This window comes from Delphinapterus leucas, chromosome 9 (genome assembly GCF_059928025.1).
Source record: "Delphinapterus leucas isolate spDelLeu-1000000601 "Yukka" chromosome 9, BTC_Dleu_Yukka2, whole genome shotgun sequence".
Taxonomy (NCBI): Eukaryota; Metazoa; Chordata; class Mammalia; order Artiodactyla; family Monodontidae; genus Delphinapterus; species Delphinapterus leucas.
In genome coordinates, this window is record NC_143137.1 from 88,354,627 (window position 1) to 88,377,341 (window position 22,715).

General features: G+C 44.5%; 1 protein-coding gene and 2 long non-coding RNA genes across 14 annotated transcripts in view; 1 reads left to right on the forward strand and 2 right to left on the reverse strand.

Annotated features, from left to right (window-relative positions):
- Positions 1-1,855, reverse strand: part of ATXN7L1 (ataxin 7 like 1) — a 252,933-nt gene extending 251,078 nt beyond the window's left edge. For all 12 annotated transcript variants that reach the window (XR_016394379.1, XR_016394377.1, XM_089917801.1 and 9 more), the window contains exons 1-2: positions 1,635-1,855; positions 1,058-1,126 (exon numbers count right to left, since the gene is read on the reverse strand). Coding sequence is in view for 10 of the 12 variants with exons in the window: in XM_089917801.1 (XP_089773927.1) it covers positions 1,058-1,126; positions 1,635-1,815 (250 nt within the window). In the remaining 2 variants the exon portion in view is untranslated. The remainder of the gene's footprint in view (positions 1-1,057; positions 1,127-1,634) is intronic.
- Positions 1,845-22,098, forward strand: LOC115802667 (uncharacterized). Its single transcript, XR_004023180.2, has 3 exons — positions 1,845-2,481; positions 4,825-5,001; positions 5,335-22,098. It is a non-coding gene; the product is annotated as an uncharacterized LOC115802667 (long non-coding RNA).
- LOC149748452 (uncharacterized) overlaps positions 1,964-22,715 on the reverse strand; it is a 60,739-nt gene continuing 39,987 nt past the window's right edge. Inside the window, exons 4-5 of the long non-coding RNA XR_016394381.1 lie at positions 11,648-11,863; positions 1,964-2,802 (exon numbers count right to left, since the gene is read on the reverse strand). This is a non-coding gene — a long non-coding RNA (uncharacterized LOC149748452). The remainder of the gene's footprint in view (positions 2,803-11,647; positions 11,864-22,715) is intronic.

The window sequence follows — 22,715 nt, forward strand, 5'->3', positions numbered from 1 at the left end:
GTTCCATCTTTCCAAGCAGGTTTCAGCTGCCTACCAGGGTGACACCATGGTTTATGAGGGAGACCGTTCTTTTGTGTCTAATGGCCTTTTCTCCATTCATTTTGGATGAGCCAGGCTCCTATGGCCTACTTATGGCTGAACTCTTTCAACACTTCCTGCCAACCTCTTCTGCCCCCCTGCACCTCCTCCCACCCCCAATTTCAGCCAACCACGTTTACAAGACACCAGTTAGTAAATCACAATTCAAATGAACCCATCCATTTGTTCAGCAGAAAGTGGCCTCTGGAGTTGCTCCATGTGAAGCCCACAGGTCAGAGTTACATGTGGCAGGCTTGCAAACGCGAATAGGCTATGATTTATTTATGATGACCATGTGTGTTTGATGCCCAGTTCCAGTAGGCTGTGGCTTCACTCGCCTGCCTCCGTCTGGGATGACCTAGCTACTCACTGTGTCCCATTTCAGGTACTGTATTTCCATTCCACGCTGGGGAAGCAGAGATGGGTGACCGACTGGGGGCTGCACACACAGATGCCCCTAACCCTGCTCACCACATAACAATCTGTGACCAAACACAAAGTGTGCCAAACGTAACTTGCTGCAAAGGTTTGCCACGTACCATGGCTTTCAGGGGAGAGTGGAGAAGTAGCTGCTGGGATGATTGACCACATCGGGTTCATTAAATTGTTGTGTATTTACCCACGAGGAAGGCTGGGGTGCTTGTGAAGGGAGCCCCGCTCCTCATTTCAGCGATTTCCACCCCGCACTATTTGGCAATGATGCTCCAAAGGCGAATGGCAGATATGCACCAGAAGGTCCAAATGTGGACTCCAGCTGAAGTGCAGGAAACTTCTGCCGTCAACAACCTCCCCGCCTCTACCCCCCAGTTGTATTTATACTTTGAAAGAAGTTAACACGAAGCAGTAGTCACCTGGGCGTGCTCAATTTTTGACAAGCCTTAGTCACTCTGTACCCAGCAGAACAATTCACATTATAGTCGAAATCCTGTGAAGATTCTGCCACACATGCTAACACTAAGACGCCAGTAGCTCCACTTACCTTCTTTATTAAGCCTCATAACCTCCCTGCTTTTTCCACCCTCTTTTCCAGCCTCTTCTAAATCTACATCTGCAGATGAAAAAGAAAAGGAAAAAAGAAAATAAGGACAAAAAGAGAAAAAAAGGGGGGGGAGCCAAAGTCAAGGGGGGGGAGGGAGAGTGTTTATTTGCAAACAGATCGATATAAATACTGGATATGAAAATCTTTCAAAAATTGACAATGCAACATTTTCTCCCAAGTCCGTATTTCCATCTACCTGGCCCAGATAGGTACCAAAAAAACTATGCAAGCAGCAACAGAGTAGCCTTTTGAACGGATACACCGTGGGGCTGTGAAAGCCCACCCCGCGGGCTGCCACGGGGAGCGGGCACAGACAGACAGACAGACAGCCCTGGCAGCAGGGCCTCTCTCTGTGCATTGATGATCTGTCTCTGTGTGTATTTATTTAGAGAGAGGGAGAAGCATGGAGGACACCGGGGGCCACTCTCTCTCCACACACACACTTTTTCCCAGTGGCTCTAGGTGAATGGAAAGGTTACAGGGTAATAAAAGGAGGAGGAGGCGGTGGGGTTCTTACTGTCGGAGCAGTGTAATTTGGCGGCGTCGATCCAGGAGGACCAGGGTTTGCCCAGAAACGCCTCCGGACTGGGCACTTTGCGATCCAGTGTCGCCATTGCTCTTCCTTCTTGTTGCTTTTTCCCTGTTCCTTCGGCAGCAGCAGCCGAGAGACACGGGATTCGAGAACGCTCCGACGTCATCTTCGGAACGTTCCGACATTGAGTGTTCTGAAAGGGGGAGGGAGGGAGGGAGGGAGGCAGAGGAGGAGGAGAGAGCGAGGAGGAGGAGCCGGCGTTCAGCGCCCGGCCCGGCTCGGCTCTCGGCGTCCGCCGCCGCCAGGGGCACCAGAGAGACGCCCCGAGGCCCGGCGCCCGCACGCCCGCCGCCGGGGGCGGGGCCGCGCGCCGGGACTCGAGGCTGCAGCGCCCGGCCCTGGGATGGTACGGCGCCGTGGCCACCACCGGCACCCGGGAGCCGGGGTCGCAGGGGCTGGGCTTGCGGGCAGGGGTCGGGGATGGCCTGAGAGAGGCGCGACTTGGGGCCGTGGGAAGGACGGTCTTCCCCGCAGAGTTGCGCTCGAGGACGGAAAGTTTTTGCACGCAGCCCCTCCAGCGCGTCCTTCCCTCTCCGGTGCCTGTCGCCCACGGTGAGGCGCCCCCGCGAGGATTCCCGCCGCTTAGTGGGGAGGGGCCGAGCAGCCCCCTTCTCCGACGACCACCCCAAGCCAGGGAGGGGACCCTGGTGACCTCTCCTCCCAGCCACCTCTCCCTCCACCGTGTCTTCTCTTTCACGGTGTACCTTGGGCCTTGGAGGATTCTGCGGATGCCTTTGGGAGCTGGATAGATGGAAGTGGTTCTAAAAAGCAGGTGAGTTTGGGGCGAGAGGAGCTGCCTTCCCATCTCAGACGGCGGGGCGTTCAAAGCTCAAAACTCAGGGCCGGGGTCCCCCCCGCGCGACGCGTGTCTCCGGCTCTCAGAGAACCACTGCGCAGACTTTGCTCCAGGATCACGATAGTGGGAGAGCGGACTCACCCACTGTCGGAGGATGCTGCTTAGCGGGCCAAGCCCCTGGAGCCGTTTCCAGCGCTCCCCACTGTGAGATGAGGATGGCCCGGATTAGCGCGTGCAACCGACGGCGGGAATCTGATTGCTGGGAGAATTCACTTCAGGCTTACCTTCTTTGGCCAGCTAGAAAGGAAGCATTAAATTTTCTCTGGATTTTGGACATTTGAGGCTTTAATTGAGATTTCCCCCCCCCTCTCCCTAGGGGTTGGCAGCAAAGGCCTTAGAAGGTCTTCTGGTATCTCTCTCTTAAAAAAAAAAAGTCATTTAATTTACTAGGAATTACCTAAAATATACGGACACTCCCCCACAATCGATATATTTCCCTCATTTCCCCCAGCACCCTTTTAGTTCTTACAACCTCTGTTTCTGCCCCATGGCTGAAGAGCATGGATTTGAAGTTGCTTTGTACTGAGGTCTGCTGTGCCTGTCATCTTATGCTCCTGCACTTGGCATCCTGTACCTCAAAGCCAGGTTTAGGATGTACTGGACTCTGGAAGCTGGTTAGAAAAGTAGTGCTGCACTATTCATGATGTGAAGAAAGGAAGGCCTGAACTTTGATGGTCCCATGCAGGTGGAGAGGAGGAGACAGGTATGAGAGACACTGTGAAGAAGGGCCTCATCAGAGAGTACGTTGTATGACTGGATTTGGGGAAAGGGAGAGAGCGAGCTCAGAGGTAGAAGTAATTAGATCATAGAACATTTTCCTCTTCCCCTACAGCTTTCCAATTTTCCTTCCATTTTGGTGTTTATTCCTCATTGTGCATGCAAGGGTGGTAGGCAGCCTCTAAGATGACCCCAATGACCCCCACATCCTGGTTTGCATGCCCTTCTGTGATTCCCTCCCCTTCTCTGTGGGCTGGACCTAGTGACTTGCTTCTAACAAATAGAATGTGGCAAAGTGATGTCCCTTCTGAGGTTAGGTTCCAAAAAGACTGTGGCTTCTGTCTTGCTCACTCTTGCTGTCACTGGCCTGCTCTAAGGGAAGGCCACAGCTTGCAGTTGTGAACTGCCCTTTGGAGAGGTACATGTGGCAAGGAACTGAGGGAGGCCTCTGGCCGACAGGCCATGGGGAAGTGAGGCTCTTTGTTCAGTACCCCGTGAGGTGCTGACTCCTGTCAACAGCCACGAGAGTTTACAGGCGTGTCCTTCTCCAATCGAGCCTGGAGATGAGACCACAGCCCTGGCCCACAGTTGTGAAAGACCTTGAGGCAGAGGTTCCCAGCTAAGTCAAGCCTGTATTCCCGATCCACGTAAACTGTGAGATCCTTAACGCTTGTCATTTTAAGTTGTTAAGTAACTTGTTACATGGCAATAGATAACTAATACAGAATGGTTTGGGTGTAAAGTGATGGGTTAACAAAAAACTTACTAGAAAAATACGTTTAACAAAGGAAGAGTCTGAGCAACGTTCCCTTGTTCCTCTTTTGAGCCTCCTGTGAACTGTGTATCATCCTTCTCGAAATTTTTGGCCAGCTTTGTGCAGCTGGTTTACACTAGTATCTCCTACATGCTGAGTATAGTAATTTATCTTTATCCTTTGGGTACTCAAGTTTCTGCTATTTAAACTCAATCACTACTTTATAGAGAGTTCACCAAGGACAAGGTCATGATGTAACTGTTGGGAAAAAGTCTTTAGTGACAGCGATGCCATCACACTAGTGGCTGTTACAACCCTACCCTCCTTGAGGTATGTGGAGGGTACAGTGATGAAGGGACTCAAGCCCAGGGGCTGGGAGCCAGTGACTTGAGCTTCCAGAAAATTCTGTCTCCTCTCCTGGGAGCCACTTTAAGTCACTCAAGAAAAATCAAAACTTGTTTATCAGCAGGGAAAGTAAGGGCATCTAAGGTGCAGTGGTTCACTATTTTAACATTAGTTTACTACCCCAGCTGAGTTTCTCAAGTTATTTCTGCCCAGCACCCTGAAGATGATATGACAGCCCAAACGTTATTCCCTTCTAGCTGGGGGGATTTTAGTTTGCAACATAGTAAAGTATGGGCTGGAATCTAAAAGTGATCTGGCCTCTCTACAAAACAAGACTTTGGATACCACTGCCATGTTTAACTGATAGAACACGTAGAACACGTATACGTTATTGCAGTTAGAGTTATAAGGTATAATTGTAGTTTCTACTCTACCTTCCACAGTTTCTCTGACTATGGAGATAATAATACCATCTTTGTGAAACTATAACCCACCTATGACTTCGTAACTATGGATAACATGGCTGTCGATTAGATTACACCGCTGGGAGCCAGAGAATGAAGAAGGCATTGCTCATCCAACTACTAGATTTTTACACTTGACTTCAGATGAAAATTGAGGTCAGTTGGGAGTAGTATTGGGGTCAGCGTGGTGCATATATATTGTTATATGCATGTCTATACTTATATACCAACTATGTATATGGCAAATTTATTGCAGACTTGAATTCCTTTTGGTAGTAAATAGTCACAAATATTATTAGTGACAACAAGAATCTTATACATCCTTAATAGGAATAAACTGACCTGCAAAACAGTAATTTAAAGCACGTTAGTATAATGTCTGTGTGATAAAACTGTCTAGCAAAGGGGTAGCACCTTCTTCCCACATGATTAATGTTTAGGAAGATAAAAGGGGTGTAAATATTTTTATTGTTTTATTATCTTTCTTAGAAAAATGACAGCGGTTGGTTTAATTAAAAAGGAGACTCTCCCAACGACCAAATAAAGAAATCAGTTCAATGGAGATGACAATGGAAAATACCTATTTAATTTGAATAACACCTGGTTCTGGGGAAGTGCATCAAATACGGAGCCAGCATTCGCTCAGTGTGATTCATGAGCTGTTTCACCACATTATTGAAAAGAAGAGAGGAGGGAATATTAGCTCTCTCATTTGAGGATATTAAACTCCTGCTTGGGTTGAGGCGCTGTGTGCGCATCCTACTTCCTACTTAAACCGATGTTGGGAGTTACCTGGAGGCGATGAGGAGAAAATGACATGTTCCATTAAAATGAGGCATCCCTGGAATTGTTTGATGTTCTTTGCTTTAATTGAATCTATCTATCCCATCTGCCACTCTTTTCTCTAAATTTATTTTCCTAACCCTCTCTCTCTGAGAATTGTAATTTGGGGGGAAATTTTACATACGTTTTTACCTTTTATAAAAGCTCCCTGTATCTGGAGGGCAGATGTGCTGTGTCTCCCTCACCTTGTTAGATTAGGTTGCCTGCCTCTTCCCTGATCCCTGTGTGTTGGTAGATCAAATAGGACTGGGATAAGGCCCTAGAAGCACCAGGAGTAGGAAAGAAAATGGGAATTCCAGGCTTTTTGTTATTGGTTTCAATATAAGACCCTAGCCACGTGCCTGGTCTGAATAAACATGGACTCTATTAATAAATATCACTACAAAAACATGAAATTTGCATTCTGACTGGGGCAGAAAAGCCAACATGGGAGTGTGTTATCTCGAGGTAGAGCTGCCGTGAATCCCCTGGCAGATTCAACCGTGACTTTGATCACTTGGGGCTCCCCAGACTGGCTCTGATGCTGCAGGCTGAGGAGACCTCTGCTTCCCAGAGTGTGGTAGGTCCAGCCCCACCCCTAGCCGCTGCTCTTTCTTGGGGGGTGGGCAGGAAAAAAGATAGCTTCTCTTTAGCCTTGTTGTAGAAATAACTTTGAGCCCTTAACCTAAATATAAATAAATACAAATTTAACGTTAATGTACACAAATTAATCGGAACGAAGCCCACCCACCCCATCCAAACTCACCAGTAATATAATTGGGGAGGCAATGCAGGTGGAGGCCAGAGCACAGGCTTGAGGTTGGCAGGTGTGAATTAGAGCTGTGCTTGAGTCATTTGCTCGAGAACCTTTCTTAATCCATCTGACCCTCAGTTTCTTCATCTGTTAAATGAGTATTAAGGCTCTTTTCTTCAGATGGTTGTGAGGATTAAGTGAGATTCTGGATATGGAGCCCCCAGCATAGGGCCTTTAAATGTTTGCTATGATTATTACTTTGGTCGCAATGCATCCTGTAGACAACAGCTGCCAGTCAGAAACAGGCCAACCCTCTGACGCTAGAAGGGCTCCTATGGTCGCTTCTGACAAGTTCCTTCTCCTTAGAAAGGAAACTAAAGCTCTTCTCTCTCCTTTGTATGAGGCTGCTGCCCTGCATCAATTGGTGGAGACTGCTGTCTGAAACTTCTTCTGCCTGGAACTCCATCCTGACATGGACTTCAGGGCAGGGTAGATATCCCTTTGTTCTGGGAAGACCCTAGAAGACCCTTTTGTTATGCACAAGAACTGCAAAATCCAAAGTGTGACTGGAGACAAGACAGTCTTTGCATGACAATGTAAATAGTTGTCGTAATAGTAAATGGAGGGGACTTCCGTGGCGGTCCAGTGATTAAGACTTGCCTCCCAATGCAGGGGGTGCCTGTTAGGTCCCTGGTCTGAGAGCTAAGATTCCACGTGCCTTGTGGCCAAAAAACCAAAACATAAAAACAGAAGCAATATTGTAACAAAGTCAATAAAAACTTTAAAAACGGTCCACATCAAAATAAAAAGAACTTAAAAAAAATAGTAAATGGACTGGGGTCTCTGCAGATTATTTTTTTCCTGAGAAAAATTTATTTTCTTTTGTAAAAGAAACAATATTGAATTCTAAAAATCATGTGTAAATGTGTTCTTATGAGATAGTAAAACAATAGAGATAAGTGGAAAATTCTCTTAGAATTGCCCCCTTCAAACGTGGTCACTCCCCTGCCCCCAGATCACTACTATACCCCCAGGTCTGAAGGCATTTTTTCATACCATTTTCTATACATTTACCTCCTATGTAGACTTAGCATTACAGCTGTAGATGGTATTGCTGTGTGTGTGTTCTTTTCTATTTTTTTAAAACATGAATAGCATCATTTTGTGGAGATACATACATATATGTGTATATGTGCGTATATATGTATGTATATATATGTGTGTGTACTCATATGTGTGTGCATATATATATATATTTTATCCCCGTTAAGAAGCCTTGCATGAGCACAAACAAGATTGACACGTGCAACAGACCATTCTGTGGATATTTTTCTGCAATTTTCTTTTTTCACACATAATGTTACATGTCATTACATATGGAAATCCCTCATTCTTTTAAACTGCTCCCAAGTATCCCATAAAATGTTCCAGATTCTATTTATCTATTATCTTATTGACAGACATTTAGGTTTCTGGTTTTACAAAAAATAGGCTGATCAACATCTCAATTTTTTTTTTTTTTTGCGGTAAGCGGGCCTCTCACTGCTGTGGCCTCTCCCGCTGCGGAGCACAGGCTCCGGACGTGCAGGCTCAGCGGCCATGGCTCACGGGCCCAGCCGCTCCGCGGTACGCGGGAGCCTCCCGGACCGGGGCACAAACCCATGTCCCCTGCATCGGCAGGCGGACCCTCAACCACTGCGCCACCAGGGAAGCCCAACATGTCTATTTTTATATATGCTTTCTGAGCACATGAGGGAGTATTTCTACCTGAAAGTAGAATTGTTGGGCATGTACATTTCAAATTTTAATAGTTCTGTCAAATTATCTTCTGAAGTAGCTGACTACTTTATACCCCCACTAGTGGCACAGGAATGTGCCCATTTTTTCACGCCCTAATTAACGCCTAACATTTGCAAACATTTTAATTTTTGCCATTATTATGGTAAAAGTAGCTTATCTAATTTGAATTTCTCTCTAGTATGTTTCTGAACTTTTGTTCTTATGTCCATTGTATTTTCACTTTGTAAATTGCTGTTAGTATCTTTTGATGAGTTGTTATTTGTTTAGATCTTCATTGCTTTATAGGAATTCTCTATACATCCTAGATTTAGGTCTCTTGTCTGTTTGAAAATAATGTAATTTTCCAGCTTGTTGCTTTGCTTCTTTTAACCTTGTTTATGGCATCTTCTCCATACACTTTTTTTTTTTCATTTGGATGTAGTCAGATGTATCACACTTTTCCTTGAGGCCTTTTACTTTTTGTGTCTTTCTTAAGAAGAACTCCTCTTCTCCAAGGTTATAAAATATTTTTGTATATTTTTTTAATGCTTCATAGGTTTTTGTGTTTACATTTAGATCTCAGACATTTTTGGTTAATGACGTGAAATAAAAAAATTTTTTTAATTTATTTATTTTTGGCTGCGTTGGGTCTTTGCTGCTGCGCATGGGTTTTCTCTAGTTGTGGCGAGCAGGGGCTATTCTTTGTTGCGGTGTGCGGGCTTCTCATTGCAGTGGCTTCTTTTGTTGTGGAGCACAGGTTCTAGGCGTGTGGGCTTCAGTACCTGCAACGCAGGCTAAGTAGTTGTGGCTCGTGGGCTCTAGAGCACAGGCTCAGTAGTGGTGGCACATGGGCTTACTTGCTCCACAGCATGTGGGATCTTCCCAGACCAGGGCTTGAACCCGTGTTCCCTGCATTGGCGGGCAGATTCTTAACCACTGTGCTACCAGAGAAGTCCCGATGTGAAATAAAAAAATAATTTTTGATCTTTTTCCAAACAGTTACCAATTTTCCTGGGCACATATTGAATAATTTATCCTTTCTATAGAGATCCATTATATGGGTATGTTTTTGTGGTTTTTTTTTTTTTTTTTTTTTTTTTGCGGTACGCGGGCCTCTTACTGCTGCGGCCTCTCCCGTTGCGGAGCACAGGGTCCGGACGCGAAGGCCTAGCGGCCATGGCTCACGGATCCAGCCGCTCCGCGGCATGTGGGATCCTCCCGGACCGCGGCACGAACCCGTGTCCCCTGCATCGGCAGGTGGACTCTCAACCACTGCGCCACCAGGGAAGCCCTGGGTATGTTTTTGAGCTGTTTTCTGTTCCATTGCTTGAACTGTCTTTTCCAGTCTCAATTCCTCTTTTTTTTTTTTAATTGAAGTATAGTTGATTTATAATGTTCTATTAGTTTCAGGTATATAGCAAAGTGATTCAGATATATATATTGAATATATGTGTGTGTATATTCTTTTTCATATTCTTTTCCATTATAGGTTATTATGTTGAAGATAGTTCCCTGTGCCATACAGTAGGTCCTTCTTGTTTATTTTATAAATAGCAGTATATATCTATATCCCAAACTCCTAATTTATCCCTCCCGCTTCCCCTTTGGTAACCATAAGTTTGTTTTCTATGTTTGTGTGTCTATTTCTGTTTTGTAAATAAGTTCATTTGTATCATTTTTTAGATTCCACATATAAGCGATATCATATATTTGTCTTTCTCTGTCTGACTTCACTTAGTATGGTAATCTCTAGGTCCATCCATGTTGCTGCAAATGGCATTATTTCATTCTTTTTTATGGCTGAGTAATATTCCAATGTGTGTATGTATGTGTGTGTATATATATATATACACCACATCTTTATCCATTCATCTATTGATGGACATTTAGGTGGTTTCCATGTCTTGGCTATTGTAAACAGTGCTACTATGAACACTGGGGTGCTTGTATCTTTTTGAATTAGAGTTTTCTCTGGATATATGCCCAGGAGTGGGATTGCTGGATCATGTGGCAACTCTATTTTTAGTCCATACTGTTCTCCATAGTGGCTGCACCAATTTACATTCCCACCAACTGTGTAGGAGGGTTCCCTTTTCTCCACACCCTCTCTAGCATTTATTGATATTATTTGTAGACTTTTTGATGATGGCCATTCTGACTGGTGTGAGCTGATACCTCACTGATTTGCATTTATCTAACAATTAGTGATGTTGAGCATCTTTTCATGTGCCTGTTGGCTATCTGTATGTCTTCTTTGGAGAAATGTCTATTTAGGTCTTCTGTCCATTTTTTGACCAATTCCTCTTTTAATTACTCCTGTTTCATAATATTTTTTGCTGTCTTTTAGAAAAAAAATGTTTCTTTGCCATTATGTATTTAGAATACTCTATCTTAGTCCATTTGAGTTGCTGTAACAAAACATAACAGACTAAGTAGCTTAAGAAAAACAGAAATTTATGTCTCACAGTTCTGGACGGTGGAGGTCCAGGATCGGTGCAGGCAGATTTGGTGTTCAATGAGGGCTTCCTGCTTCTTAGATGGTACCTTCTCACCATGTCCCCACATGGCAGAAGGGGTGAGCTAGCTCTCTGGGGTCTCTTTTATAAGGGCACTAATCCCAGCCATGAAGGCTGCACCTTCATGACCTAATCACTTCCCAAAGGCCCCACCTCCTAATACTGTCACCTTCAGGATTAGGACTTCCAACATATGAGTTTGCAGGGGGAACACAACCATTCAGACCATAGCACTCTTATCTCTAAAAATGTATTTTTTATTCGTGGGAATTGTGTCATATGTGTTGTTGTTCACCATTTGTCATAAGACATTTCATGATGGAGACTGGGCCAGATCAAGTAGATCACTGGAAGCCTTACTTCATTTCTTGTTCACAGGGAACCACAAAGGTGGACCCAGTGGCTACAGCCAGCTTGGATTCTTGGTGAAAGCCTCCCTCAAGGTGATTTTCCAAACCAAATACCTCAGACTTAGGGAAACGAGTTGTTGAGAGATTGTCTTTCAAGTATTCTGAAAAGGCCAACCCCTGTGGGTAGTGGGTGAGCCTCTGTGTGTATATTCCCATCTGTCAGTCATCCTGGGGTGCTGGGGGGCGAAAAGGAGCCCCGGGAAATGAAGGCTGGAGGAGAGGGAGGGAGCAGGCCTGAGACAAGCGCCCCTGCACTTCCCAGATGGCCGAGGACTGACCGTCCCCCAGGTGGTGGGAACGAGGCAGGTGAGAGCCTTTTGCAGGCTGGGAGCCGGTCAGGTAGCATCCAGTTGGGGACCTGTCTGGGATGACCTGGGTATGACTCTGGAATCCTTCAATCCAGTATCCATCCATTCATAAGGTTTTGTCTAATGTCATTTCCCTTGCTTCCTTCAGGATTTTAAATGACCTGGTCTTAGGTAGCTGTGTTGTGGGAAATTAAGTGATGGGCTTATACTTACATGGAAGCCATGGTGGCAAGGTTGAAAGCTGCTATCTTCACTTCATGCCAGCCCTGTGTGGTGACCATTATTCAAGAGAAGATGGCAGCCCCTGGACTCCAGGAGGTGGCCAGGTACAGAGTCAGCAGGGGGATGCCTAGGTTGCAATGTCTCGGTTCAGCCCTCAGCAGTCCCCAACACCTTTCCTCCAGCCCTGGCCCCCATAAGGAGGAAATCCTGAAAATGAGAGGCCAAGGTTTGGGTTATATTTATATGACAGGAAATAGAAGCCTAGTGTCTTTAAGGTCATGAAACAATCATTGTGGAACTCAGAGCTAAGCCCAGGTTTGTTCAAACAAAGTCCCTGTTGTTTGGAGGCCAGATTGCTCGTAGATGACTACGCCTCAAGAATGATTCTAAGGCTGTAAATTTAAATTTCCACATAGGCCAGGGTTTCTCAACCAGGGATGATTTTCCTGCCTCCCCCTTTTCTGCCCCACCCCACCCCAAGGACATTGGCGAAGCCTGGAGACATTTTTGGCTGTTGTGACAGGGAGGGGAGGGGTTCTAATCATGTCTTGGCATCTAGGGGGTGGAGGCCAGGGATGCTGGCAAACATCCTACCATGAGATGCGGACATCTCCCCATCAGTGAAGATTTATCCAGCCCCAAATGACAGTGAGGGGGTCCAGAAACCCTGACGTAGGACAATGGATTTCCAATTTTCTTTTTTGTGTCCAGAGGATGAACCCCTAACCCTGTCAACTACTTTGCCATCGTGGGCTTCTTTCATCACACAGACACCCAGCAAGGGGGTGGGGGTGCTGTGAGAGCCATCATCGCTACAAGAAAAACTCAAGTCTTTCCACTTTCAATATATGAAAGCCAGAGTTTGTTACTGGATGAATTCTGTTTGTAGAATCGAAGAAAGTGTAAGCTCTCTATCTTAGGGATATAGTTCTTAGGCAATAATCAAGTAATATGGACGTCTCTTTCTTATTCTCTGAATCCTTTACAGACCATTGCTTTCCTATTCTAATGGGAAGGCTGATGAGCACTAAGACACCCATGCTAGATAGCTCTTATTATTCCCAATTTATAGATGATGAAATTGAGGTGCAGAGGGGAAGTAAAATAAAGCACAACTCCCTCACGCTGAAGTTATCAAACCCCTGGCCAGGGTTACTGCATAGGTTGTGCACTGCACAGTTGGGCCACTTTTAAGGGACCACCATTCACATCACAGACATCATAGATTTATTGTGGCAGTCTTCCTGGTGGATGGCACTGAAGTGCCTGTTCTAACCAAATCAGGAATGTGAAGACTATTTTCTAACAGATGGAAGTAAAGTTTCTTGGAGAAGGTGTGCCTTTTCATGATGCTCACTGTGTTGCCAGATGAACTAGCAAAAGGAAGGGGATTACTGCTCCCTCTTTGTCTATGTTAACAGTTCAACTGGGAGTTTTACTTTTTGCTTGAACAGAGGTCACCGTCCCTTGCTGACCACATGTATAATTGTAAAGTATTGGAGAGTGAGGCAGGTTACGATGAATGCATTTTTTTTTTTTTTTTTTTGCGGTACGCGGGCCTCTCACTGTTGCGGCCGCTTCCGTTGTGGAGCACAGGCTCCGGACGCGCAGGCTCAGTGGCCATGGCTCACGGGCCCAGCCGCTCCATGGCATGTGGGATCTTCCCGGACCGGGGCACGAACCCGTGTCCCCTGCATCGGCAGGCGGACTCGCAACCACTGCGCCACCAGGGAAGCCCTGATGAATCCATTTGAGTTGGCAGATTTCCCAAGAAGACTGTCACATATGAGAAATATGGTGCCTTGAGTGTTGGAATAAAGAAAACGATATTGGTATCTAAATTTGGTTGTTCACACTTCAGGTACAGTTTAAGTCATCTTAAGGCTGGAGGAACAGACATTGACATGTATATCAGTTTAATAAATTTGGCAGCAGGAGGTACGGAGAGTATCATTTCAATTATGGATTGACCTGTGATTGAATAGCAACGTGTGTTGCCTAGTTTATCGATACTAAGTAATGGTAGGTTCTGGACTCTCAGGAGGGGAGAGGGCAGATGTTGGAGCACTGTCGACTGATGGGCTCCATGTTTTGGCCCTGTACAGGGAGAATCAAAATACAAGTAAAGGGGCTTCCCTGGTGGCGCAGTGGTTGAGAGTCCGCCTGCCGATGCTGGGGACGCGGGTTCGTGCCCCGGTCCGGGAGGATCCCACATGCCGCAGAGCGGCTGGGCCCGTGAGCCATGGCCGCTGAGCCTGCGCGTCTGGAGCCTGTGCTCCGCAACGAGAGAGGCCACAACGGTGAGAGGCCCGCGTACCGCAAAAAACAAACAAACAAACAAACAAAAAAAAACAAGTAAAATATTGTAAGATGGGACTGATAGTATTGCAGGTGTTAACAGAGCCTGTCCGAGCTTTCATCCTTTATGCCCACAGAACCATGTTTAACACAGAGACAGTACTCTACAACATAACTGTCCTGTTTACCTTTGTTCTGAATCTTTACTGTGCAATTTCATGATGTGTTAAGGGAAGAAAGACCTCACCAGTTGCTGCATTTGAGAAGGCTTTAGTTGTTCCACCTATGCAAACACCCTGGCATTTAGACACTTTGGGTAATCGAAATAATCGCCTCTTTTAATGCCTAGCAACCACCCAAACTGGGGTGGGAGGCGGAGTATATAAAGGAATTAACAACCCCCAGTTTATGATCGGAATAAGAAAGGTTGACAGACTGACCTTGCCTGGCCACATGCCAGGTGGCATAGAATGTGAGTAGTTGTGCCCACGAGGAACTTACAGACTAGTTTGAGGGCGATGTAGATGCAATCAATAACTGGAGAACAGAATAGCCTAGCCGGTGAGAAGGTGCTGATCTGATGTGCAGATAATAAATGCCTAGGTGTTTCAGCAGGACAGATTGCTCTGGTGGGTGGAGAAGGCTTGGGAGAGAGGAGGAATTTGAGCTGGGCCATGAAGGACTGGGAGATATAAATAGCCGGAAGGGAACAGAGTGATGGATGGGGACAGTGGCCATCTTAAGTAAGTGCCTCAGGTCACTGATAATAGTTCCCTAAAACAAAGCTCTTAGTGGAAAACAGGCAAGGCAAGAAGGGATTTGGAATCAGGAAGGGTTTAAAACTGTTACACAGTGCTTCCAAGATGAAAATCTGCAGTGTGAGAGAATGTGGGTAATAATACTGTGTGTTCTTAGTCAAATGGCATATTTCTTTGGGAAATACTATTTAATCAAGAACAAATTTCTAAAATTAGGGCTCTATTGATCCAAATGAGCTAATGAGGTGAGAAACTTGAAGTTTTCAAGGTTCTTTAGCCATCTGGCCAGTATGTTTAGAAATTGCACCCAATTGTACTGATAAAAGGGCAGTCTCTGTGGTTTACCTTTAACATTCCAATACTGGGTCATCTTCAAAGACAAGTTCCACAGACCTTCCACTCTAAGCAGGCTGACCAAAAGGCTGAGATTGCCTAGGGAGTCCCGGATTATGCAAAATTAGTAATAGCTTCCTCTTCCAGTCTCAAAAGTGTCCTGGTTTGGGTGATAAATTGTATGACTACCCTAATTCTAAGTGAGCCACTTTGGACTTTTTTTGCTTATTCTGTGAATGCTCAGTGGCCAAAAGGGATGCTTCCAGCTTAAGGGTATTTGCCCACATGTGCATTCTGTCTTTCTGAAATGTTCTTTTCCCTTGCATATCTTTGCAAAAAATTCAGAAAAAAAACCCAACATAAATAAGATGAATTATCAAAAATCTGGAAATAAGTGTTAATACTTTGATATAGATGCATAACTATATCTATTAATTTGTCATATATTTTTAGATCCCTAATCTCCAAACTAAGCCACTTTATTTGGAGTAGCATTCCAAATATAAATATATAGATATGGCTACTACATAAAATTATATATTTAGAACTATATACTAACATAATCAATATAGATAGATATAGATGTAATGACATTTTAAAATAATCACTTTTTTTGTGTGTGTGTGGTATGCGGGCCTCTCACTGTTGTGGCCTCTCCCGTTGTGGAGCACAGGCTCCAGATGCGCAGGCCCAGTGGCCATGGCTCACGGGCCTACCCGCTCCGCGGCATGTGGGATCTTCCCGGACCGGGGCATGAACCCGTGTCCCCTGCATCGGCAGGCGGACTCTCAACCACTGCGCCACCAGGGAAGCCCTAAAATAATAACTTTTAAAGACAGCACAGTATTCTAATGAAAAGTTGTTCTTAAACTATAATGTATTTAAACCCTCAAAATGGGCAGAAGACCCAAATGGACATTTCTCCAAAGAATACATACAGATGGTCAAAAGGCACATAAAAAGATGTTCATCATTGCTAATTATTAGAGAAATGCAAGTTAAAACTACAATGAGGTACCACCTCACACTGGTCAGAATGGCCATCATTAAAAAGTCCACAAACTACAAATGCTGGAGAGGGTGTGGAGAAAAGGGAACCCTCTTGTACTGTTGGTGGGAATGTAAATTGGTGCAGCCACTATGGAGAAGAGTATGGAGGTTCCTCAAAAAACTAAAAACAGAACTACCATATGATCCAGCAATCCCACTCCTAGGCATACCTCTGCACAAAACTCTAATTCAAAAAGATACATGCACCCCAATGCTCATAGCAGCACTATTTACAATAGCCAAGACATGGAAGCAACCTAAATGTCCATCAACAGATGAATGGATAAAGATGTGGTATATATATACAATTGAATATTACTCAGCCATAAAAAAGAATGAAATAATGCAGCAACATGGATAGACCTAGAGATTATCACACTAAGTGAAGTAAGTCAGACAGAGAAAGACCAATACCATATGATATCACTTATATGTGGAATCTTAAAATATGACATAAATGAACTTATCTATGAAACAGAAACAGACTCACAGACATAGAGAACAGACTTGTGGTTGTGGTGGGTTGGGGGGAAGGGAGGATGGACTGGGAGTTTGGGGTTAGCAGATGCAAACTAATGTACAGAATAGATAAACAGGGTCCTACTGTATAGCACAGGAAACTATATTCAATATCTTGTAATAACCTATAATGGAAAAGAATCTGAAAAATAATATATGTATATATGAATCACTTTACTGTACACCAGAAAGTATCACAACATTGTAAATCAATTATATGTCAATAAAATAAAAAATTTTTTAAATCCTCAATTTGAGGCATTTAGGTTCTTTTTTATTTATTTTTTATTTATTAACAATATTGTAATGAATGTTTTCTAAATCTTTCCACACATTCATGATTATTTAGGATGCTTTCTTATAAATGAAATTGATAAGTAAAAGGGGATATGCATTTAAAATTTTTTGACTGTTAAACTTAGCCAGAATGTGTGAGAATTCCCACTCATGGCCTCATCTGTGATGTATCTGTTATTCTTATTCATTTTTTCAGTCTGACAGGAAAGAATTTCATCTCTTGGTTATTTGAGTTGTACCTCTGGTTGTTGATGATTCATATTTCTTTTTGAATAAATTGCTCCTTTTTCTATTAGAGTGTTTACCTTTCTCTTATTGAAATGTGAAAGCTCTTTGTATTTGAAACAAAGTAACCCTTTGTGTTATAAGTTGCAAAATTTTTTTCTCCTAATTTACTATTTGTCTTTTATGTATGGTAGATTTATATGTGTGCATGGACATGTGTAGATTCAGAAGTCTTTACTTTTTGTACAATTACACCTATCAGTCTTTCCCTTTATGTTGTTATGTACTTTTTTAAAGGACTAGGTTTTCAACAATTAACGTGCAAAATTTTCTTAATTTTATCTGATGCTCTCAAACCCCTTGAGCTCCTTGTTTCAAACTTTACAGGGTAGGCACTGTAGATAGATGAGACATACTTTTTGTTTCCATTTCCATGGTTCAGTATATCTCCCAGAAGGGGTTTAGTCACTTTACAAATTCACAGATAAGTTACTGCAAGTAAGAACTGGTAATATGCATTCTTTTCCTCAACCATAAAACATGTATGCCTTCCTTCATGAAAAGCTGTAATGGGAGTTAGAAGGGACTAGTTTGTTTAGATTTCTGCTGAGTGAATCACTGTCCCATTGATATGCTTTATAATTGCATGGATGTGTTCTCAGGAACTGTGGCACCAACCCAGGGTTCCAATACACAGTCAAGGGAATGCCGCAGACGGTCATAGCTCCCCCGAAGCAAGCACCTTTCCATGGAATGTTGTTCCTGGGCTTCATGGCAGAGTTACTCTTCTGTCGTAAGGACAGCACTCAAGGCAAATGCATGTCTAGTCCTAGCTGGGACCGTTGTGGCTGAGCTTGTATCCACGCTTCCACGCTGGTGTGCTGGGTTGAACCCCATGTGAGCCTCAAAGACCCCTTCTTCATCTCTCAAAGTTAGACCTATGCATCTTGCTTTCCCCTTGGCCCTCTCCGTGCCTGTTTGGCCCTCTCGGTGTTTATTCTTGGGAGAGAAGAGATTCTCCCCCACTTACAGACCTCATGGAAGTCCCCTTGGGTGTCTCCAACCACACCCCCTTTCATCCAAGGCCCTCTTCCTGTGGGGTGGAGGAGGGGAGGGCTTGAGCACCAGGGAGGGTTGAGTGTAAGATCCATGATCACCACCACCATGATGCTGAGATAGGGCAATTTACCTCTGTTCTCGGCTGTCAGAGCTTTTCCCCTGCTGCTCAGCAGTGGGGCCTCCAGGGCCCAGCCTAGCTGCAGTCTCAGGGCACCAAACCCCACCAGCTGATGGCTTCTCAAGAGAACCCCATGGTGGTGGGAGTCTGGGGATGGGGACCAAGGTCCCACCCCAAGAGGTGTTTACTCTCTGGTTTTGCCAAGGAATTACTAAACAGTAATCCATGCAATAACTCTAGAAGACCTGCTCTAGCAGCAGGGAAGCAGGTTTATGATGCCACTCAGGTGACCAGACCAAGGATTTGAAAGTAGTTTTTACTATGGAATGGCCCTATTATGGATTTGAGTGGCCCCTTCCCCAGGTACTATACTTCTCTATGAAGTACATCAGGGGTCCCCTCAATCAGGGGAGGATAAACCAATTTTCCTTGTGCCTAGTCAGTGCCATTTGGTTTCCCTCTCTCCATACCCTTTTTTATTTTTAATTGAAGTATGGTTGATTTACCATGTTGTGTTAATTTCTGCTGTACAGCAAAGTGAGTTAGCCATACGTCCTCTCTCCATACTCATTCAATATCACAAAAGCCAAAGAACTAATTTGGCTACAACACAACCCTCCTCAGAGTGCTGGGGAGGGAGAGAAATCAAACACGAGCAGAGCCCAAACCCCCTCTAGTGGGCAAGGCTCATTTGTAGATAATTTTAGTCTTGTTACCCATTTGATAACCATATATCCTTCCCAGGGGGTACTGGCAGCATGTCAGATGGAGATCACTTATGAAGAGATTCCTCATTTTTCAAACCCATTCTGGCTTCTCAAGAATCTGTGAACTGGGGAAGCCAATGATACTAAAGGAATGATACGCCCATTTTTTTTGCCCCTTTTGGGTGCTTGGGTGGGGAGTGGTAGAGCAGAATAACATCTTCTGTGCACTTATTCATTCAAGAAACATTTACTGAGCTTCCTCTGTGGCAGGCAGTACCAGAGAAATGGGAAAGAGAAATCCTGCGTATACGATCTGTCTCGATTTTGCAAATACATTTCGCTGGGTCACTATTGACATCTGCAGGAGTATGTCAGGTCCTAACCCCTGAAACGTATGGTAAACATACTTCGCAGATGTGATTAAGTTAAGCATCTTGAGTTGGAGAGATTATCCTGAATTACCCAGTTGGGCCCTAAATGCCATCACATCTATCCTTTTAAGAGGGAGGCAGAGAGATTTACAATGACACACACAGGGCAGAAGGCGATGTAAAGATGAAGCAGGAAAAGATTTGAAGATGCTGGCCTTGAAGATTGGAGTGATGCAGCCACAAGCCAAAGAACCCTGGCAGCCCCCAGAAGCTGGAAGAGGCAAGGAACTGATTCTCTCCTAGAGCCTCTGCTGGGAGTGTGGCCTTTTTGACACTTCAATTTTTTTTTTTTTTTTTTTTTGCGGTACACGGGCCTCTCACTGTTGTGGCCTCTCCCGTTGCGGAGCACAGGCTCCGGACGCGCAGGCTCAGCGGCCATGGCTCATGGGCCCAGCCGCTCCACGGCATGTGGGATCTTCCCAGGCCGGGGCACGAACCCGTGTCCCCTGCATCGGCAGGTGGACTCTCAACCACTGCGCCACCAGGGAAGCCCGACACTTCAATTTTGGCCCAGTGCAACTTAGGTTGGACTCTGGCTTCCAAAATTGTAAGATAATACGTTTTTGTTGTTTTAAATCCCCAAACTTGTGGTAATTTGTTACGGCAGCCCCAGGAAACTAATACAACATCCTTACAGATAAACATGGGTCTAGAAGACAATTTAGGCAGGCAGTTATCTGACCAACTCTATTTATTGTTCACTTGGCACAGATTTATTGAACTGCAGTGTTCTAGGCACAGGAGATAAAGTATGAATAAGCTGACAATGTCCCCACTGACACTGGGGAGGGGGAGGAGCAGGTAATAAGGAGGTTAAAAATATATATATTAAAAAGGTAATTTTAGGGCTTCCCTGGTGGCGCAGTTGTTGAGAGTCCGCCTGCCGATGCAGGGGATGCGGGTTCGTGCCCTGGTCCGGGAGGATCCCACATGCCACGGAGCGACTGGGCCCGTGGGCCGTGGCCGCTGGGCCTGTGTGTCCGGAGCCTGTGCTCCGCAACGGGAGAGGCCACAGCAGTGAGAGGCCCGCGTACCACAAAAAAAAAAAAAAAAAAAGGTAATTTTAGTTATTGGTAAGTGCTTTGAAGAAAACAGAGTTAGGGTAATGAGGATCCGGGGAGCGGGTATTTTAGACTGGGTAATAGGAAGGCCTTTCTGATGAGATAACATTAGAGCTGAGTCCTGAATATCTAGGAGGAGTTACCATCTTGGGAAAGCTTTCCAAGTGGAGGGAGCTGGAAGTACAAAGGCCCTGAGGTAGAAATGAGCTTAATATGCTTGAGCTTAATCATGCACAGAAAGACCAGATTCCTCCAAGTCAAACTAGAAAGTCTTCTCTTACAGAGGGCTGCAGGGTTCTGTTGGAGGCCCTGACCTGTGTAGTTTCTTTTGTTTATAACTAAATTGGAAGTAAACATATAAGTCATATTTATCAAATATGTGGGTAATACAAGGCTGGTAGAACTTGTATTGGGTTAGATGTCAGGGACTGGGTTTTACTGTACCTTGGCAGATGTGAGCAAAACTCCAAAGATTCCTGACTTGGGACTCAAAAAAATTACTTGCCTAAATCAAGAGGGGGAACCCAGCTTGAGTGCAGTACTTGTGTGAAGGCCCTAAAACTCAACATCAGCAAAGAACCTGACGGGACTGTTGTATAAAGGGGAAGCACTTTTACAGGTTTTTAAGGTATGGAGTACAGTTCAAGGGAAGAGGTAGCCACAGGCTTCTGGAGTGACGAGTGGGTACCACGATTTACAGGGTCATAGAAACAGTTCGTTCATTCATTCATTCATTCCACTGATAAATGTTTAATGAGTACATGCTATGTGCCTGGCACTGACTAGATTGTGGGGAAATAGCACTGAATAGGAAAGAAGAATTTGCTGACCTCAGAGAGCTTATATTCTAGGGAGAAAAGAGACACTGTAGACTTAATGGTGTAATTATTATCTGTTTCCCTATATTCGATTTTTTTTCAGGTTATAAATTATTTTATAGTAATAAAATAGCAAAATCAAATGTTACAGAAATATATGGCACAGAAAAGAACACCCTTCCCCAGTACACTCATCTTCTTTCCCCAGAGATAGCCACTGTCAATAGGCTTGGGCATTTTTCTCCAACTTTAAAAAATACACATGTAATATATTTTGAAAGCATAAAGAGGGAACCATACTGTTTTTAATTTTTTTAGGTTAATGTATTTTAGACATTCTTCCATATGAATACAAAGAAGTCTACCTCATTCTTCTAAATGGCTGAGTAAAAACTCCATTTGATGAATGTACCACAGTTTATTTAGCTAGTGTCTTATTGATAGGTGTATGTATTGTTTCCACTTTTTCACTATTGTAAACAATGTTGCAAAGAACATTTTTCTGCATATCTTTTTACATATGGTGGGAGTATTTATTTCTAAAGGATAAATTCATAGAAGTGGAAATGCTGACTCAAAGTGTACGAAAAATTTAAATAATAGATGCTACCATATTGCTTACTACTCAGGTTGTACCTGAATGAGCGTGCATATCAGAATGCATGCTTTCTTGTAGCCTCAGCAACACAGAGTATTAGCAGTGATTTTAATCTTTGCCTGTCTGATAGGCAGAAGATAATATCTTGTGGTTTACATGAACCACTTTTGGCCTGCAACTGAGAATAACAGTTAGGCAGGGATGTGTGGGTGAGCTATGTAAGTCAGAGAGGCAGAACTGCTGAGGTTGGAAATTAACCAGGCAGAGGTGGGTGAGGGGTGACCAAGGCACTCCAGGCAGTTCACACAGCACGTGCAAAGGCCCTGTGGGGACAGGAAGTCTGGCATATCAACAGGACTAAAAAACTTCCAGGGGGTTGGGGGCAAAGAACAGAGAGCAAGGAGGAGAGTAAAGAGGGAGGCAAGGACCAAATCTTGCTGGGCCTTGGGGTTCATCATAAGGGTTTTGGTCTTTATCCCAAGAGAAAAGGGCAGCCAATGGAAAGCTTGGAACAATCTGACATGATCAGATCAGCATTTTGAAGAGACCCCTCTGGCTGCTGTGTGGCGAATGGATTAGGAAGAGGGGAGGGTAGCTATTTTGGGAGTCCAGGTAAGAGATGATGGTAGCCTGGATTAGGGTGGAATCTGGACTAAGGTGTAGCCTAGACATGGAGAGAAGTGGGTAGATTTAAGAGTTATTTAGGCCACAAAACGGATAGGAATTGATGCTTGGATTGGCTTGGATGGGGAGTGTGGAAGAGGGTGGTATCCTGGAAAACTCCCAG